Source organism: Erinaceus europaeus, chromosome X (assembly GCF_950295315.1).
Source record: "Erinaceus europaeus chromosome X, mEriEur2.1, whole genome shotgun sequence".
NCBI classification, from domain to species: Eukaryota; Metazoa; Chordata; class Mammalia; order Eulipotyphla; family Erinaceidae; genus Erinaceus; species Erinaceus europaeus.
The window spans coordinates 86,032,587-86,050,510 of record NC_080185.1 but is presented as its reverse complement, the minus strand read 5'-3'; the positions used below and the strand labels follow the sequence as shown (position 1 = coordinate 86,050,510).

Here is a 17,924-nt window from a genome sequence, read left to right as displayed (position 1 = left end):
GGACCCAGTCAGGGAATCCTTGGATTTCCCACTGATTCAATGGGCCTAGACCTCTACTAGATCCCCCTTTCCACTATCACTGGTCACCAACATCAGGTACGTCGTAAGCCCTCTTGCAGGCTTCTTCAGGGCCGTACCCTCACTATAAACTAGCAATGGTAAGGACTGCTCCACTCTCTGAAGGGAGGCTGGGTCATCCTACTCTGACACTTGAAGAAACCTGGTCCTAAAATGGGTACATCCTAGAATGTTCCCAGCTATGAACATGGATGCGAACACAGACTGACAGGGACTTGAGGTTATACAGGCCCCTGTGCTAAATATGAATAGATATGGGCCCCAGGTCAGATTGATGTGGTAAGTAGTTTATAGTACTTATTTATTTTCTTCAAGTATGGAAGCTTTCTAGTCCTATTCTCAATTCTGACACCATCTTCTAGATAATATTTTCAGTCCACCTGTAACAACAACAAAAAATCACCTAATAAAACAGTTTCTATGTAGACCTAAATAAACTCCTCACCTACCTATTACACGTCCCTCAATCACTCCAAAGCTAACCATGTCAGACAAAGTAAGGACTACAAAAGCTGAGTAAGGGCAAGAGACAGGAATACTTTAATGATGACTCTTTAGCCATTACCAGGACACCTCATCACCCGGGGCTCTAGTCAAGGAGTCCTGGGATTCCTACACAGACATGATGGGCCTAGACCTGTAACAGATCCCTTTCACCACTGTCACTGATCATCTCCATCAGGAACAACATAATGGACCGCTCTGTGGGCCCCTACAGGACCTTGCCCTCAATGTGGATCAACAATGGTAGGGGCTCTTCCATTCTCCAAAGGGAGGTTGGACAACATACTCTACCTACTACCCAAGGAAGATGGGCCCTGAAATTAGTGCAGCCTGGAATGTTCCCAGCCATGACCACAGAATGTGAGCTCAGATCTACAGGGATGCAGAGGTTCCTGTGTTGAATATGGGCCCTTGATCAAATTGATGGGGTTTACAGTTAACAATATTTATATACTTTCCCCATATTTGGAAGCTACTCTCTTCCCTGATCCAGCTTTCTAGTCCTTCTTCCAACTATGATACCATCTGCCCAGACAATAACTTGGGTCTACCTGCATATTAGCTGTCAGGCTCAGGCAAAAACTAGTAAAGTCATGGGCTCCTTGGAATATACCTAAAACAGATAGCTTTTTTTTTCAAAATGGAGACCCCAAATCTTCATCTGCAATATTCTTGCCATTATGTTCATGATTAGTCAACAATTTATATCGTAACTCTTTTTCAGCCACCAGGTTCCAGATTGATACCGTGACACCAACCTGACATGCCTGGGCAGATGACCCCACCAATATGTCCTGGAGCCCTGCCTCCCCAGAGCCCTTCCGGACTAGGGAAAGAGAGAGACAGGCTGGGAGTATGGATCAACCTGTCAACGTCCATTTTCAGCTGGGAAGCAATTACAGAAGCCAGACCTCCCACCTTCTGCACCCCATAATGATCCTGGGTCCAGAGTCCCACAGGGATAAAGAATAGGAAAGCTATCAAGGGAGAAGATTGGATACAAAGTTCAGGGGGTGGGAATTGTAGCCCTCCTATCCTACAGTCTTGTCAACATTTCCATTTTATAAATAAAAATTTAAAAAAGCTAAAATGACAACGCAACAATTGCCACCTCAACATGCTTCACCTCAGACTGTGTCCAGAGACTTCATGAGTGGAATGACAACCCTTCAGCTTCATTACTCGGGTGAGACCTTTCCTTTTATAGTACACTCTAATTTCATCTCAGGTGGTTCACTTTCTAACAAAGTCCCATAACCTAGATATACACCAGTTTCTGTGATAGAGAGCTTATGTTCACACGTATCCATAAACTACTGCAAAATATATACCTGAACGCAGAAGTACACTAGAGTTTGCAGTGAGTACCCCCCTATCACTTCCTCTCCACTATTCCAAGCTTTGGGTCCATGATTGCTCAACAATTTGTCTGGCTTCGTATGTTAACTCTCTTTTCAATCACCAGGTTCCAGATGCCACCAGGATGCTGGCCAGGCTTCCCTGGATTGAAGACCCCACCAATGTGTCCTGGAGCTCAGCTTCTCCAGAGACACACCCTACTAGGGAAAGAGAGAGGCAGACTGGGAGTATGGACCGACCAGTCAACGCCCATGTTCAGCGGGGAAGCAATTACAGAAGCCAGACCTTCTACCTTCTGCAACCCTCAATGACCCTGGGTCCATGCTCTCAGAGGGATAGAGAATGGGAAAGCTATCAGGGGAGGGGGTGGGTTATGGAGATTGGGTGGTGGGAATTGTGTGGAGTTGTACCCCTCCTACCTTATGGTTCTGTTAATTAATCCTTTCTTAAATAAAAAAAAAAAAAAGCTAAAATGAAATAAAACAAAAAAGGGGAGTCGGGCGGTAGCACAGTGGCCCTAAGCACAAGGACCAATGTAAGGATCCAGGCTCAAGCCCCCAGCTCCCCACCTGCAGGAGAGTCACTTCACAGGTGGTGAAGCAGGCCTGCAGGCGTCTATCTTTCTTTCCCCCTTGTCTTCCCCTCCTCTCTCCATTCTCTGTCCTTTCTAACAAAGATGACATCAATAACAACAATAATAATAACTACAACAACAATAAAAAATTAAGGGTAACAAAAGGAAAAATAAATGAAAAAAATTTTTAAAAAAAGCTAAAAAAAAAAAATCACTACAGTCATGGGCCCCTAGGAACATATCTAAAATAGACTTTGTAGCTTCTATCGACCCTAAAATCCCTATTCCCATCGGCTCTATTCCTACTTTATTGTTCCTGTCCATTAACTATTTTGTCCTGCTTCATGGTTTACTGCATTTCAGCCACGAAGATGTGGATGCTACTACAATTTCATTCTGGACTCCCTCGCCAGATGACCTCATCAACATGTCCTAGAACCTTAACTGTCCAGAGACCTACCCTACTAGGGAAAGACAGAAACAGGCTGGGGGTATGGAGTGACCTGCCAATGCCCATGTCCAGCAGAGAAGCAATTACATAAGCCAGACCTTCCACTTACTGTACCTCAAAAACAATTTTGGTCTATACTTCCAGAGGGTACATGATACAGGAAGAGGACCACAGTGTTCTGAACTCCAATTCCATCAGGACCCAAAGAGAGAAGAGAGGTGGTGGGGGAAAGGAAGGATACTCAGAATGAGTGGGCATGACTTAGAAGGCAGGGCCATACAAAAAAATGGGCGAATATATCTATCTCTAGATCTAGATCTAGATCTAGTGGGGGCTAGGCAGTAGAGCACCAGGTTAAGTGCATAGTACAAAGGGCAAGGACCGGCGCAAGGATCCTTGTTTAAGCCCCCAGCTCTCCATCTGCAGTAGGGAGGGGTCACTTCACAAGCAGTGAAGCAGGTCTGCAGGTATCTTTCTCTGTCCCTCCTCTCTCAATTTTTCTCTGTCCTATCCAACAACAAAAATGGAAAAAAATGGCCACCAGGAGCAGTGGATTCATAGTCCAAGCACCGAACCCCAGTGATATCCCTGAAGGCAAAAATAAAATAAAATAAAATAAAATACAACTATATATAGTCAACCCATATCTGTGACCTTGGGAGAGCTAATGCAGTTTCCAGTGGAAGGAATGTTCTGTTGATGGGAAAGATGTGGAATTATACCCCTGTTATCTTATAATTTTGTGAATCAATATTAAATCATTAATAATTTTTTAAAGACCCTTAGAAGCGAATCTGGAAAACAGAGGAAGTCATGCAGTGTTTCACTTCTCTGAGATGAGGAAAAAGGAAGGACACTTGAAAGTAGTAATAGGCATAGGTATAATTTAGAAAGGAAGTGAAGGCAGAACATAGAAGTGAATAAAAATGGGCAAAAATACATCTACAAATGATAGATTAGATAGATAGATAGATAGATAGATAGATTAAATAGATAGATAAATAAAGTGATAGATCTGTTACTTTGGTAGAACTACTATTGTTTCCCCTAGAAGTGGATGGGGCCACAGAAATCTAGTAAAATCTGTAATTTTGTAATTTTGTAAATCATTATTAAATCACTAATAAAAATTAAAATAAAAAAGACCCTTAGAAACAATTTAAAAAGAAAAAGTCACAAAGACATAGAAATGCATGACTCTGAATCATCTATATGTTCACCTAGGACTGTGAGTTAAGATCCTAGTGACACCAAAGGACTTCTTCAATCATGATGATTTAATGGAAAAAAATCTACACAAACCATAACAATGCAGGCAGGCATAAAAATCAAATAATGCATTCAAACTAAATGAAATACAAATCACCTCAGGAGGGAACAAATTTCACAGAAGTTTAAGGAGAATGGGTATAGGGCCATCATCTGGGGCCTTAGTTAGGTAATCCTTGGATTCCCACAGATATAAAAGGCCTAGACATCTAATAGATCCCTCTCTCCAACCTCACTGGTCACTTTCATCAAGAAAGTCAGCATAAGCCCACTGCAGGAACTTGTCCTCCCTAAAATGTAGCCTCCGAAGGAAGGCTGGGTCATCCTACCCTGCCATTTGAGGAGCACTGGTCCTGAAATGAGTGCAGCCTGCAATGTTCCCAGATGTGGCCATGTACTGTGAGCCCAGAGGTTACATAGGCTCTATGCTAAATATGCCCTGGATCAGATTGATGGCGTAAACAGTTAACTGTATTATATACTTTCTTCAAGTTTGGAAGCTACTCTCTGCCCTAATTCAACTTTGTAGCCCTATTCTCAACTCTGACAACATCTTCCCAGACAACAGTTCACCTGCAGGTTAGCTATCAAGCTCAAGCAAGAATTATTAAAGTTATAGGCCCCTAGGAAGATACCTAAAATAGACTTCCTGACTTCTTTCCACCCTAAGACCCTTATTCCCATCTGTTCTATTCTTACTTTTTGGTTCCTGCTTATTAAATAAATTGTCCTACTTGGTATCCTACTACATTTAAGCCATCCAGTTGCAGATGCTATCATGATTCCATCCTGACTTCCCTGGGCAGACGACCTCACCAATGTGTCCTGGAACCTCACCTCTCCAGAGCCCTACCCCACTAGGGAAAGATAGAAACAGACTGGGGGGGTATGGATTGACCTGCCAAAGTCCATGTCCAGTGGAGAAGCTACTACAGAGCTAGAACTCCCACCTTCTGCATCCCATAAAGAATTCTGGTCCATACCCCCAGAGGGGGAGAAATGTTAGAGGAAGATGACCAGAGTGTTCTGAACTCCAATTCCATCAAGACTGAGAGAAAGAGAAGGAAAAAAGAAAGGACATTTGGAAGTAGTAACAGGTGTAGGTGTGACTTGGAAAGGAAAATGAAGACAGGACCTTGGAAAAGAATGGACAAATATATACAAATATAGACAGATAGTTGTGGAAATAGTAGTTGACCCATTATCCCCAACGTTGGGAAAACTGCTGTAGCTTCCAATGGAGGGAATGGGGATACAGAACTCTGTTGATGGGAACAGTGTGGAATTATACCCATTATAATTTTGTAATAAATATTTAATCACTAGTAAAACAAAATCGCTATCAAAACAAAGAGAATGGGTGTAAGAAAAATGAATCTTCAGACAATACCTGGTGACACATGTGTGTTTGACTCAAAGATGAGACAAATTGGCAACACAAGAAAATTATGAAAAGACACTCGGTTTCAACAAAACACCATAATCTGCTGTGCTGAATTAAAGTGGTTAACTATAAAATTTAGTTTACTACTTTGTCTTGGCTTTTTGGCTAAGTGGTCCAAGTATAAATACCTGTATATAAGCAATATCAATGATAACTAATAATGGAGATTTTGGATATTGCCTTTTTTAAAAAAAATTTCTTTATATTTATTTATTTTCTCTTTTGTTGCCATTGTTTTTGTTGTTGTTGTTGTTATAGTTGATGTCTTTGTTAGAACAGAGAGAAATGGAGAGAGGAGGGGAAGATGGGGGGGAGAGAAAGATAGACACCTGCAGACCTACTTCACCACCTGTGAAGTGACTCCCCTGCAGGTGGGGAGCCGGGGGCTCAGACCGGGATCCTTAAGCGGGTCATTGCACTTAGCGCCACGTGCGCTTAACCCACTGCGCTAATGCCCGACTCCCAGATATTGCCTTTTTAAAGGGTGAGTGTGTTACTAAAATCTGAGGACCACTAAAATGCACAAAGACTTGTATGCATAGCCTAATTTTCTAATCCTTGGGGAGCATTATAATTTTTCAATATGGAGCAATAGTGACTATAATAAATACCAACTTTTGTGACCATAACTATGCCAACATTTTTGGATCTTCTTAAAACTTACTGAGTTAGAAGGAGGGATATGTGTATTCAAACACCCTAAGCAGATATGGCCACGTGACATAAGAATACTGGACTTAAGCACCATGGCCAAGTATTAAGCATTATCTTTAAAAAATCTTGAATAATGTCATAGAAAAATTATTACATCGGAATGTTATATTTACATTTGTGTGTTTATGGCTGTCTGGATGTCTTCTTGAATTGTGTGTTCCACTTGCTCATTTTCTGTCACACTTATACTTCCCTTATTTTGATGAGAATTATGGTTATTATCTGGTCACACTGCTTCCAATTTTTCCTCCCAGGTTTTAAGACTTGTCTTTGCATTTTCTCCTTCCTTACCTTCTTAAGCTTTTCTATCTCATTTTCATCCTTTTTCACTGTCTGCTCCCACATATGTACTTTATCCTGGTCCTCCTTCAGTTGGTTCTTTTCAAAATCCAGCTGGATACCCAAGCGAGTCTTCTGATTCTCAAACTCCAATCTGTGAAGAGAAAGGAGAATAAGTCCAGGAGACTAACTGGCTTGGCTGAGTCCATATAAAACTGTCCGAGGGTATGGCTCACTTTCCTGCATGCTTCTGTCAAGTCATACCCACTGATACTGCATCTGCTGATCCCAATCCAGTATCTTGAGAGGTCAGATGTGGAATGTCAACTCTTAAGCTTCATTACTGTGGTGAGACCTTTCCTAGCTCATAGGACTCCTTAATTCCATTTTGGGTGATACACTTCTTAACAAACCTCAAAACCTAGATATAGACCAAGGCCCATGAGCTAGGGCATATGTACACGTATCCATATATTAGGGAAAAACATATACTTTAAAGCAAAAGGGCACAATAGTTTGCAGTGAGTCGATAAATGTAGCAAGCAAGTAGAAAGACCTAAAGCAACATCATAAAGTACCTGATGAATTAGTCTCTATTTAGACCTAGATAACCTCCTCACCTACCTCCTATTACACGTCCCCCAATCACTCCAAAGCTAACCATGTCAGACAATGTAAGGACTACAAAAGCTGAATAAGGGCAACAGTCTGGCATATTCTTTTTTTTTTAATTTTTTATTTATTTATTTTCCCTTTTGTTGCCCTTGTCTTTTTATTGTTGTTGTAGTTACTACTGTTGTTGTTATTGATGTCGTCATTGTGAGATAGGACAGAGAGAAATGGAGACAGGAGGGGAAGACAGAGGGGGAAGAGAAAGATAGACACCTGCAGATCTGCTTCACCGCCTGTGAAGCGACTCCCCTGCAGTGGGGAGCCTGGGGCTCGAACCGGGATCCTTACACCAGTCCTTGCATTCTGTGCCACATGCGCTTAACCTGCTGCGCTACCGCCCGACTCCCGAGACTGACATATTCTAATGATGACTCTTTAGTCACTACTAGGACACCCCATCACCTGGGGCTCTAGTCAAGGAGTCCTGGGATTCTCACAGACATGATGGGCCTAGACCTGTAACAGATCCCTTTTCACCTTTCTCCCTGTCACTGATCATCTCCATCAGGAACAACATAATGGACCGCTCTGTGGGCCCCTACAGGACCTTGCCCTCAATGTGGATCAACAATGGTAGGGGCTCTTCCATTCTCCAAAGGGAGGTTGGACAACATACTCTACCTACTACCCAAGGAAGATGGGCCCTGAAATTAGTGCAGCCTGGAATGTTCCCAGCCATGACCACAGAATGTGAGCTCAGACCTACAGGGATGCAGAGGTTCCTGTGTTGAATATGGGCCCTTGATCAAATTGATGGGGTTTACAGTTAACAATATTTATATACTTTCCCCATATTTGGAAGCTACTCTCTTCCCTGATCCAGCTTTCTAGTCCTTCTTCCAACTATGATACCATCTGCCCAGACAATAACTTGGGTCTACCTGCATATTAGCTGTCAGGCTCAGGCAAAAACTAGTAAAGTCATGGGCTCCTTGGAATATACCTAAAACAGATAGCTTTTTTTTCAAAATGGAGACCCCAAATCTTCATCTGCAATATTCTTGCCATTATGTTCATGATTAGTCAACAATTTATATCGTAACTCTTTTTCAGCCACCAGGTTCCAGATTGATACCGTGACACCAACCTGGCATGCCTGGGCAGATGACCCCACCAATATGTCCTGGAGCCCTGCCTCCCCAGAGCCCTTCCGGACTAGGGAAAGAGAGAGACAGGCTGGGAGTATGGATCAACCTGTCAACGCCCATGTTCAGCTGGGAAGCAAATACAGAAGCCAGACCTCCCACCTTCTGCACCCCATAATGATCCTGGGTCCAGAGTCCCACAGGGATAAAGAATAGAAAAGCTATCAAGGGAGAAGATTGGATACAAAGTTCTGGGGGTGGGAATTGTATGGAATTGTACCCCTCTTATCCTATAGTCTTGTCAATATTTCCATTTTATAAATAAAAATTTTTAAAAATACTAGTAAAAACTGTCCCATGGAATCTTGGGCCTGGGTCTCATTTGCATAATAATGGTGCTACATCCCACCCACTCCCTGGCACTGCATTTTAAAAGGAATATGGAGGGATGAAGAAATAAAATCAAGGAGTTTTATCCTGCAGGATTTTGTGTGTGTTCAAACTCTCTTATTGTTATGGTGCATATATGCTACCAAATGACCTACATTTATCTGAAAGACTACTAGATGGTTTTGCTCATATGTGCAACTAAAAAACACAAAATCATATTGTTTTTGTTTTCCAGAGCAGTGCTCAGCTCTGCTTAATGGTAGTGCTGAGGACTGAACCTGGGACATTTAGTGCCTCAGGCATGGAAGTCATTTTTGCATAAGCATTATGCTGTGTTCCTAGCTCAGAAATTGTTAAAAAAAAAAAACAAAAAAACCCTGGATTGAAGACCCCACCAATGTGTCCTGGAGCTCAGCTTCTCCAGAGACACACCCTACTAGGGAAAGAGAGAGGCAGACTGGGAGTATGGACCGACCAGTCAACGCTCATGTTCAGCGGGGAAGCAATTACAGAAGCCAGACCTTCTACCTTCTGCAACCCTCAACGACCCTGGGTCCATGCTCCCAGAGGGATAGAGAATGGGAAAGCTACTGGGGAGGGGGTGGGATATGGAGATTGGGCGGTGGGAATTGTGTGGAGTTGTACCTCTCCTACCCTATGGTTTTGTTAATTAATCCTTTCTTAAATAAAAAAAATAAAAAATAAAAATAAAAAGAAACAGAAGGATGAATATGGGATGATCTCACTCTCAGGCCGAAGTTGAAAAACAAGATTAGAAAAGAAAACACAAGTTGACCCTGAAATAGAATTGGAGTATTACACCAAAGTAAAAGACTCGGGGGTGGGTGGGTGGGTGGGGAGAATACAGGTCCATGAAAAATGATGAATGAAATAGTGGGGGTTGTATTGTTAAATGGGAATCTGGGGAATGTTATACATGTAAAAAAAAAAAAAGAAGAAGTAGAAACGCAAAGCAGAAATTGACTGAGTTTGGAGTATGGCACCAAAGTAAGAAAGCAGAAGTATACTAGAGTTTGCAGTGAGTACCCCCCTAACACTTCCTCTCCACTATTCCAAGCTTTGGGTCCATGATTGCTCAACAATTTGTTTGGCTTTGTATGTTAACTCTCTTTTCAGTCACCAGGTTCCAGATGCCATCAGGATGCTGGCCAGGCTTCCCTGGATTGAAGACCCCACCAATGTGTCCTGGAGCTCAGCTTCCCAAGAGACACACCCTACTAGGGAAAGAGAGAGGCAGACTGGGAGTATGGACCGACCAGTCAACGCCCATGTTCAGCGGGGAAGCAATTACAGAAGCCAGACCTTCTACCTTCTGCAACCCTCAATGACCCTGGGTCCATGCTCCCAGAGGGATAGAGAATGGGAAAGCTATCGGGGGAGGGGGTGGGATATGGAGATTGGGTGGTGGGAATTGTGTGGAGTTGTACCCCTCCTACCCTATGGTTTTGTTAATTAATCCTTTCTTAAAAAAAAAATAATAAAATAAAAAAAAAAAAAAGAAATTGACTGAGTTTGGAGTATGGCACCAAAGTAAGAAAGCAGAAGTATACTAGAGTTTGCAGTGAGTACCCCCCTAACACTTCCTCTCCACTATTCCAAGCTTTGGGTCCATGATTGCTCAACAATTTGTTTGGCTTTGTATGTTAACTCTCTTTTCAGTCACCAGGTTCCAGATACCATCAGGATGCTAGCCAGGCTTCCCTGGATTGAAGACCCCACCAATGTGTCCTAGAGCTCCGCTTCCCCAGAGACACACCCTACTAGGGAAAGAGAGAGGCAGACTGGGAGTATGGACCGACCAGTCAACGCCCATGTTCAGCGGGGAAGCAATTACAGAAGCCAGACCTTCTACCTTCTGCAACCCTCAATGACCCTGGGTCCATGCTCCCAGAGGGATGGAGAATGGGAAAGCTACTGGGGAGGGGGTGGGATATGGAGATTGGGCGGTGGGAATTGTGTGGAGTTGTACCCCTCCTACCCTATGGTTTTGTTAATTAATCCTTTCTTAAATAAAAAAAATTAAAAAATAAATAAATAAATAAAAATAAAATTAAATAAAATTTAAAAACCTACAAAAAAAAAAGAAAAAGAAATTGTTAAAAAAAAAGTAGACAAAGCTTCACTAGGACTTCATGAAAACTACGGTGTTTATCCTTGGTGAGGGATCAAAGGGGTGGAATGGGAAGAAGACACAGAACTGTAGTGGTGGGTGTAGTGTGGAACTATACTGCTATAATGTTATGATCTTGTAAAATATTACACACACACACACACACACACACACACACACACACACACACACACACACTTGTTGGCCCGGAAGAAGCTCAGTAGGTAACTTGCAAGCATGAGATCCCAAGTTTAATTCACAACATCTCATGTGTCAGAGCAATACTCTGGTTTCCTCCCTCCCTCTCTCATTAACAATCATTGAGAGAGGACTATTCCCTGAAGTTAGAAAACTTAAGTTCCTAGGAAGCCAAGCAGTGGTGCATCTGGTTAAGTTAAAACTTAAATTCCTAGGTGCCAAGCAGTGGTGCATGCATTACATTGTACATGCATTACAGTGTACAAGGACCCCGGCTCAAGCCCCTGGTACCCACACACCTGCAGGGGAAAAGCTTCATGAGTGGTAAAGTAGGGCTGTAGGTGTCTCTCTATTTCCCCCTCTATCTCCCCTCCCTTCTCTATTTGTCTTTAATAAATAAAATAAAAATCAAAAACTAAGTTCCTCACCCCAGCTTTGTGAATATAGCATGGGGAGACTTGGATAAATTTCATGGTAAGAGGGCACACATAGTACAATGTGCAAGGACTGGCGCAAGGATCCTGGTTCAAGCCCCCAGCTCCTCCACCTGCAAGGGGTGAGGGAGGCTCGCTTCACAAGCTGTGAAACAGGTCTGCAGGTGTCTATCATTCTCTCCCCCTCTCTGTCTTCCCTTCCTCTCTTAATTTCTCTCTGTTCTATCCAACAACAAAAAATGGGGGAGGAAAAGATGGCCTCTAAGAACAATGTATTCATAATGCAGGCACCGAACCCCAGTGATAACCCTGGAGGCAAAATAAGTAAGTAAATTGCATAGTAATCCCTCTTTCAACACTGGAGGTCTCCAGAGCTTTCGTAGTAGTAGGCATAAAAAGGCCTACCTGAATCCATACAGCTACAATTCCTAATTAGTATGTCTCTTCAGACATGTATTACTTCTATTCCTCGAGTCAACCACTCCACAAGTAGACATTATTATCTAACTTTATTAATGAAGAAACTTGGGCCAAGCTGTCAATGAACTTGCCCTGCGTCACACAGCTAGTAAAAGGCACATGTGAGGCTGCAATAAGGGTCAAACCAGATCTTCCAACAAAACCTGGAATCCTCCTAGGGCTTCAGTTCAAAATAATGTGGTTGAGTTAAGAGAACTATTAGCTGACAGATTGTCTGCCATTTGCTAACAGTATAATCTTGGACAAGTTAGCCATAGACAGGTTTCAGTTTCCTCATCTATAAAATGGTAGTAGTACTTAGTTCAGAGCTATTAAGAGATTTTTTTTTTAATTAATCTAACAAGTTAATTACCACAAAGTCCTTGAGAATCATGCCTGGCACACAGCAAATACCAAATAAATTCTGGATAGAGTCATCACTGTTACTATGTATGGACTTCTGACTATTTCCAATTACTTTTTCCTATTGCCTATTATTGCCATTAAGATTCTAGAAGCTCCAAGGGGCAGAGCTTAAATAGTTTGAAACATGGAGACAATACTAGATTCTGCTCTCCTCTCCACCACCACCCCCCATCTCTTCAGAAATGCAAAGAGTATATAACCAGCATACTAGCAGGCCAAGCAGGACTAACTTCTAATTATCCCCCACTTTACTTGCCCCTCTCACACATATTGGTGTGAAAGATGCTGCCAGATATATTAACAGCTTAAACATATTAGTCACTATAATCCAAATGGAATGTAATTAATGCTATAATTTTAAGATATGCAATTTTAAGTTCAATCTCATAAGCATGACTCATAAAACCCTCTGTGATATGGCCCCTGCTGACCTCTCCACCACCTCCGCCTTCCTCCTGACCCCATTTTTATGCTTCAGACATTCAAAACCACTTAGTTTCCTGAACGAGGCGTGCTCTCTAACACCTCCAAGCATGCTGTTATCACTGCTTGGAACTCCCTTCTTTTGTCTGCTGCCCAGCTGGTTAAATCCTACTCACTCTATAGGTCTCCAGATCATCATTCCTCATTCTGTAAAACCTTTCCTGATGGCTGTGAATAGTTTTTAGTCTCTATTACACTTTGTTGTACCCCTATTTTGATACAAAATTAATTGTACTTCATAGTTCATAGCATGCATTTTTATATTAATTTATTAGTGACTTAATTTTTTTAACAAAATTTTAAGATTTCAGGGATATAGTCATCACACACACACACACACACATACACACACACACTTTTTGTTTAGTCATTGCCGAGGATTCACCACTCTGGAATAATTTTCTTTTCCTGCAGACAGAGACAGACGAACAGGGAGGGGGAAAGTCACCACAGTACAAAAGCTTCCTCCAATGTGGTAGAGACTGGGCTTGAACCAGGTGAGCTATTTTGCAGCCCTTAACAAAGTTATACAACTGTTATCTGATCAAGATTCTTCCTTCTGGTTCAAACTTTGATTCCATCTTCCATATAGTGAGCATGTACTCCAGCATATCTCTAACACATTCACATACATATACAGCCTTAGAAATGCAGATCCGGGAGTCAGGCGGTAGCGCAGCAGGTTAAGCGCATGTGGTGCAAAGTGCAAGGACCGGAGTAAGGATCCCAGTTCCAGCCCCTGGCTCCCCACCTGCAGGGGAGTTGCTCCACAGGCGGTGAAGCAGGTCTGCAGGTGTCTATCTTTCTCTCCCCCTCTCTGTCTTCCCCTCCTCTCTCCATTTCTCTCTGTCCTATCTAACAACGACGGCATCAATAACAACAATAATAACTACAACAACAAGACAACAAGGGCAACAAAAAGGGAAAATAAATAAATAAAATTTTTAAAAAATGCAGATCCAGGGAGTCGGGTGGTAGCGCAGCGGGTTTAGCACAGGTGGCACAAAGTGCAAGGACTACATAAGGATGCAGGTGGCACAAAGTGCAAGGACTACATGAGGATCCCAGTTCGAGCCCCCGACTCCCCACCTGCAGGGGAATCACTTGACAAGCAGTGAAGCAGGTCTATCTTTCTCTCCCTCTCTCTGTCTTTCCCTCCTCTCTCAAACCCAATGACATCAATAACAACAATAATAACTACAACAATAAAACAACAAGGGCAAAAAAAAGGGAAGAAAGAAAGAGAGAGTGAGAGAAACACAGAGAGAGAGAGAGAGAGAGAGAGAGAGAAAGAAAAAAAGAAAGGAAGGAAGGGAGGGAGGGAGGGAGGGAGGGAGGGAGGGAGGGAGAAATGCAGATCCAGGGGCCAGGTGGTGGTACGCCTGGTTGAGTGCATAAGGACTTGGGTTCAAGCCCCTGTTCCCCACCTGCAGGGGGAAAGCTTTGTGAGTGGTAAAGCAGGGCTGCAAGTATCTCTCTGTCTTTACCCCCTCTCTAGTTCCCACTTTCAATTCTGGCTATCTGTGTCCAATAAATAAAGATAATAAAAATAAAAAAAAATGGTAACATTAAAAAAATGCAGATCCTTATAAAATGTCATTGTTTTTAAATTGACAAGGATGTGTGGTACTAGAAATTTATTCATTTTACTATCTGTAAATATAGTTCTTGTTTTGAACTACTAAACAGTATTCTATAGCCTGTGTATTCATCACATTTAACTAATACTTGCCTAGTGATAATCATCTATATTACCACCAACATCCTGCTACCACAAATTAGCCAATATGAACCATGCTTAATGTGTCCCTTTTGGACCCCAGTGGGATCTCAAATATCCAGAGTGCCTCTGCTAGGTCATGGTGCTTCTAAAGCTTTGGTTTTCAACAAATACTTCTATATGGTTTAGATCTGTAGTTCTCTATTAGGAACAAGACTAAACATCAATTCACATTGATGCTAGCTATTCAAGTTCCCCTTTCTATGAAATGCAAATCACATGCTCTGTCCATTTTTCTAGGCCTCCCTCTTATTTTCTTTTTCCTCTTTATTGATTTGCAGTTTCCTTAATATTTCCTCATTACTTGCTATCTATCTCAAGAGCGACATCCACCACAGTACTCTGAAATTGTTTATCTATTTGTCTCTATTACTTCCTGAGGACAGGGACAATCTCTGAATCAATTCCATATCCATTGTGCCTGGTATGAGAACAGGAAGCAAATAAACATTACCTGTATGTTTGGTAAGTTATATATGAACTGACTGAGGTAGGGTCCAAGGAATAACCTCCTTCAGAGGGGATGTATCATGCTCATCTGCCTTATTCTCATCTCCCACCTTCTCTAGTACATAGCACAGGACAACATGGCACAACATAGTTACCCGATAAAGATTTGTTGAGGGGCAACAAGACAGCTTAACTGGCAAGGTGCCTGCACTGCCAGGGTTGAGCCCAGCCCTCACTACACCAGTAGAAGCTTCAGTACTATGATGCCTTTACCACTCTTCTTCTCTTCTGTCACTCTTTCTTTTCCTTTGTGTCACTGCTAGGGATTCAGCGCTCCAGGGTGACTTTAATAGATATAAAGAAAGAGATAGAATGGTGACCTAGTGGTAGTGTACCCAATATTTTGCACTAGGACCCAGGAGTGTGGATTATTTTACAGGCACTAAACCCCAGCAATAATCTTGGTGGCAACCAAAAAAATAAGTAAAAACAAATAAGTAAAAATAAAAGTGGATAAACAAAGACAGAGAAATAATGGGAAAATCAACACAGTACTGAAGTTTCCTCCAGTATGGTGGAAGCTGGGTTTTAACCTAGCCTGTGTGCATGACAAAGCAAGCACACTATCGAGGTGAGCTATTTTGCCAGCCTCTCTGTCATTCTCTTTCTATCTGAAAAAGTTGCCTCAGAGAGTGAAGCCTTTGCAACAGCAATAACAAAAAAGTTTGTGGAGCAGGAGATAGCATGATGGTTACACAAAAACCCTTGTATGCCTAAGGCTCTGAAGTCATAGGTTCAATCCCCTGTACCACAGTAAGTCAGAACTATGCAGTGCACTTTTGTTGAAGGAATGAGTAAACTAAAGAAGGGAAAAGAAACACTGCTGTTTTGTTCTTACTATTCTTCCAACCAAGAATTTCGTTCCTCTTGCCTCCACACTGTTCATCAGGAAAATTAAAAGAAAAAAGCAAACATTCACTCAGTAGGTGCTAAATATTATGCAAAGTACTTTTCAAGGAATACTTCCCCTGATCCATCCAACAAAGCCATGAAAAAGGCATCATATCATTCTATTGCTCAGGTAAGGAAATTTGAAGGGTCAAGATAATAAGTCGTGCAGCTGGGATTTTAACACAGGTAAACAACTTAAACTGGAATTCTTAGCCATATAACATGCCAGCCACACTTCTCTCTAATATCACTTTTCTTTCCGGGAAACTATGATGAAGTCTCATCACTCAAATGCCTTATAATGGCATTTGACTTCCTAGGATGCCAAGTTGGGAGCTGAAAGATCTCTCAGTCTTCTTTCTACCTACCGCTTCTTGGCAATTTCATTCTGCCGTTTCACCTTCTCTTCCTCAAACTCCCGGATATTGCGCACCCCAATCTCCCGACAAAACTCTTCAAACACTTCATCTTCTACCTGCAGAGAGAAGCAAAGGGGTGGGGTGATGGCAGGGGGCGGGGACGACAGGTCCTTTGGATCAAATCCCTGCTAGCAGTCCCAACCCTGCCCTTATGTGCATGTCAACATGGCTTATCTCTTACTCACCTGGTTCATCTTCTCCTTCAAATCTTTCATTTCCCTCTCTCGGCTCTGAATGATCCTCTTGATATCATTGATGCGAGGCCCAAAGTTGGCTAGCTCACTCTCCAGTTTGGACTTCTCCTACAGAATAGGTTTCAAAGGCAAAAGAAACTAAGCTCCTTGGAGGAAAAGAGTTAGCTCTTCACAGCCTGAGAGAATCTGACTTTGTACTGTCCCAATCAAGTGTTCACAACTCTCACTTAAAACCATCATATGGCTTCCTCCAAATTTGGTCAATTTCAACCCGAAGTGCTGAGCACATAGTTAACATTATCATTTACTGGGCTTGAGAGGTAGTTTGCCAGGTAGGGTGCATGCCTTGCCATGCACATGACCCAGGTTCAAGTCCTGGTACCATATGGGAGGAAGCTCCAGTGTGGTCTCTTTCCCCCTTAGTCTATCTTAATGAATAGTGGCCTGGAATGGCTGAACTTGTAAGTATTGAATATGGAATTTAGAACCATGACTTTTAAAAACAGTAACATTTTATACATAACATATATACACACATATGTAAATATATTACCTACACACATATGCCAGGACAATACGGGAATGAATCTTGTAATACATCTAGAAGGGTACCCCCAACCACAGGAACTAAAAACAGCTGTAACTCACTTTCATAAGAAGCTCAAATATTTGTTGAATGAATGAATCATGCTAATAATAGCACCTAACATTTACTGAGCACTTACTGGATTTAAGGACTTAGTCTAAGCACTTTGCATGTATTTACTCATCACATCTTTGCAATGACCCTAGAAAGCAGGTACTATTCTAACTCCCATTTTATAAATAAATAAAAAGGAAAAAAAATGAGAGGTCAAGTGACTTGCTTAATGTCATACAGAGCTAACGTCTGACACCTGGCTGGCGATGATGTGTGATTGGTTCCCTGAGACAAGCTAGTAGAGAGGAAAACAGACAAGTCCCTCATCCCCAGAGAAACCTAAGCTAGGAATGTATAGATGATCTTTGGAAGACAGAACTGAAGCCCAACCCCACCTGCAAATTCAGGGCTAGATGTCTTGTCTTGGTCTGTTCTAAGTCACTCTGTGAGTACTTGAGCCGCATCTGCAGTCCATGAGCCTGAGACTGCACTTGACGCAGCTCTGCTTCTTTCCGCTTTGCCTTCATCTGCTCCTGAAGT

At 42.2% G+C, this 17,924-nt stretch overlaps 1 protein-coding gene across 3 annotated transcripts in view; it reads right to left on the bottom strand.

The window, feature by feature from the left end:
- The window catches only part of SMC1A (structural maintenance of chromosomes 1A), a 46,610-nt gene that overhangs the window by 10,919 nt on the left and 17,767 nt on the right, over positions 1-17,924 (bottom strand). For all 3 annotated transcript variants that reach the window (XM_060183512.1, XM_007530844.3, XM_060183513.1), the window contains 4 exons: positions 17,780-17,917; positions 16,736-16,852; positions 16,500-16,606; positions 6,685-6,826 (listed from right to left, as the gene is read on the bottom strand). In XM_060183512.1, the coding sequence (XP_060039495.1) occupies positions 6,685-6,826; positions 16,500-16,606; positions 16,736-16,852; positions 17,780-17,917 (504 nt within the window). The remainder of the gene's footprint in view (positions 1-6,684; positions 6,827-16,499; positions 16,607-16,735; positions 16,853-17,779; positions 17,918-17,924) is intronic.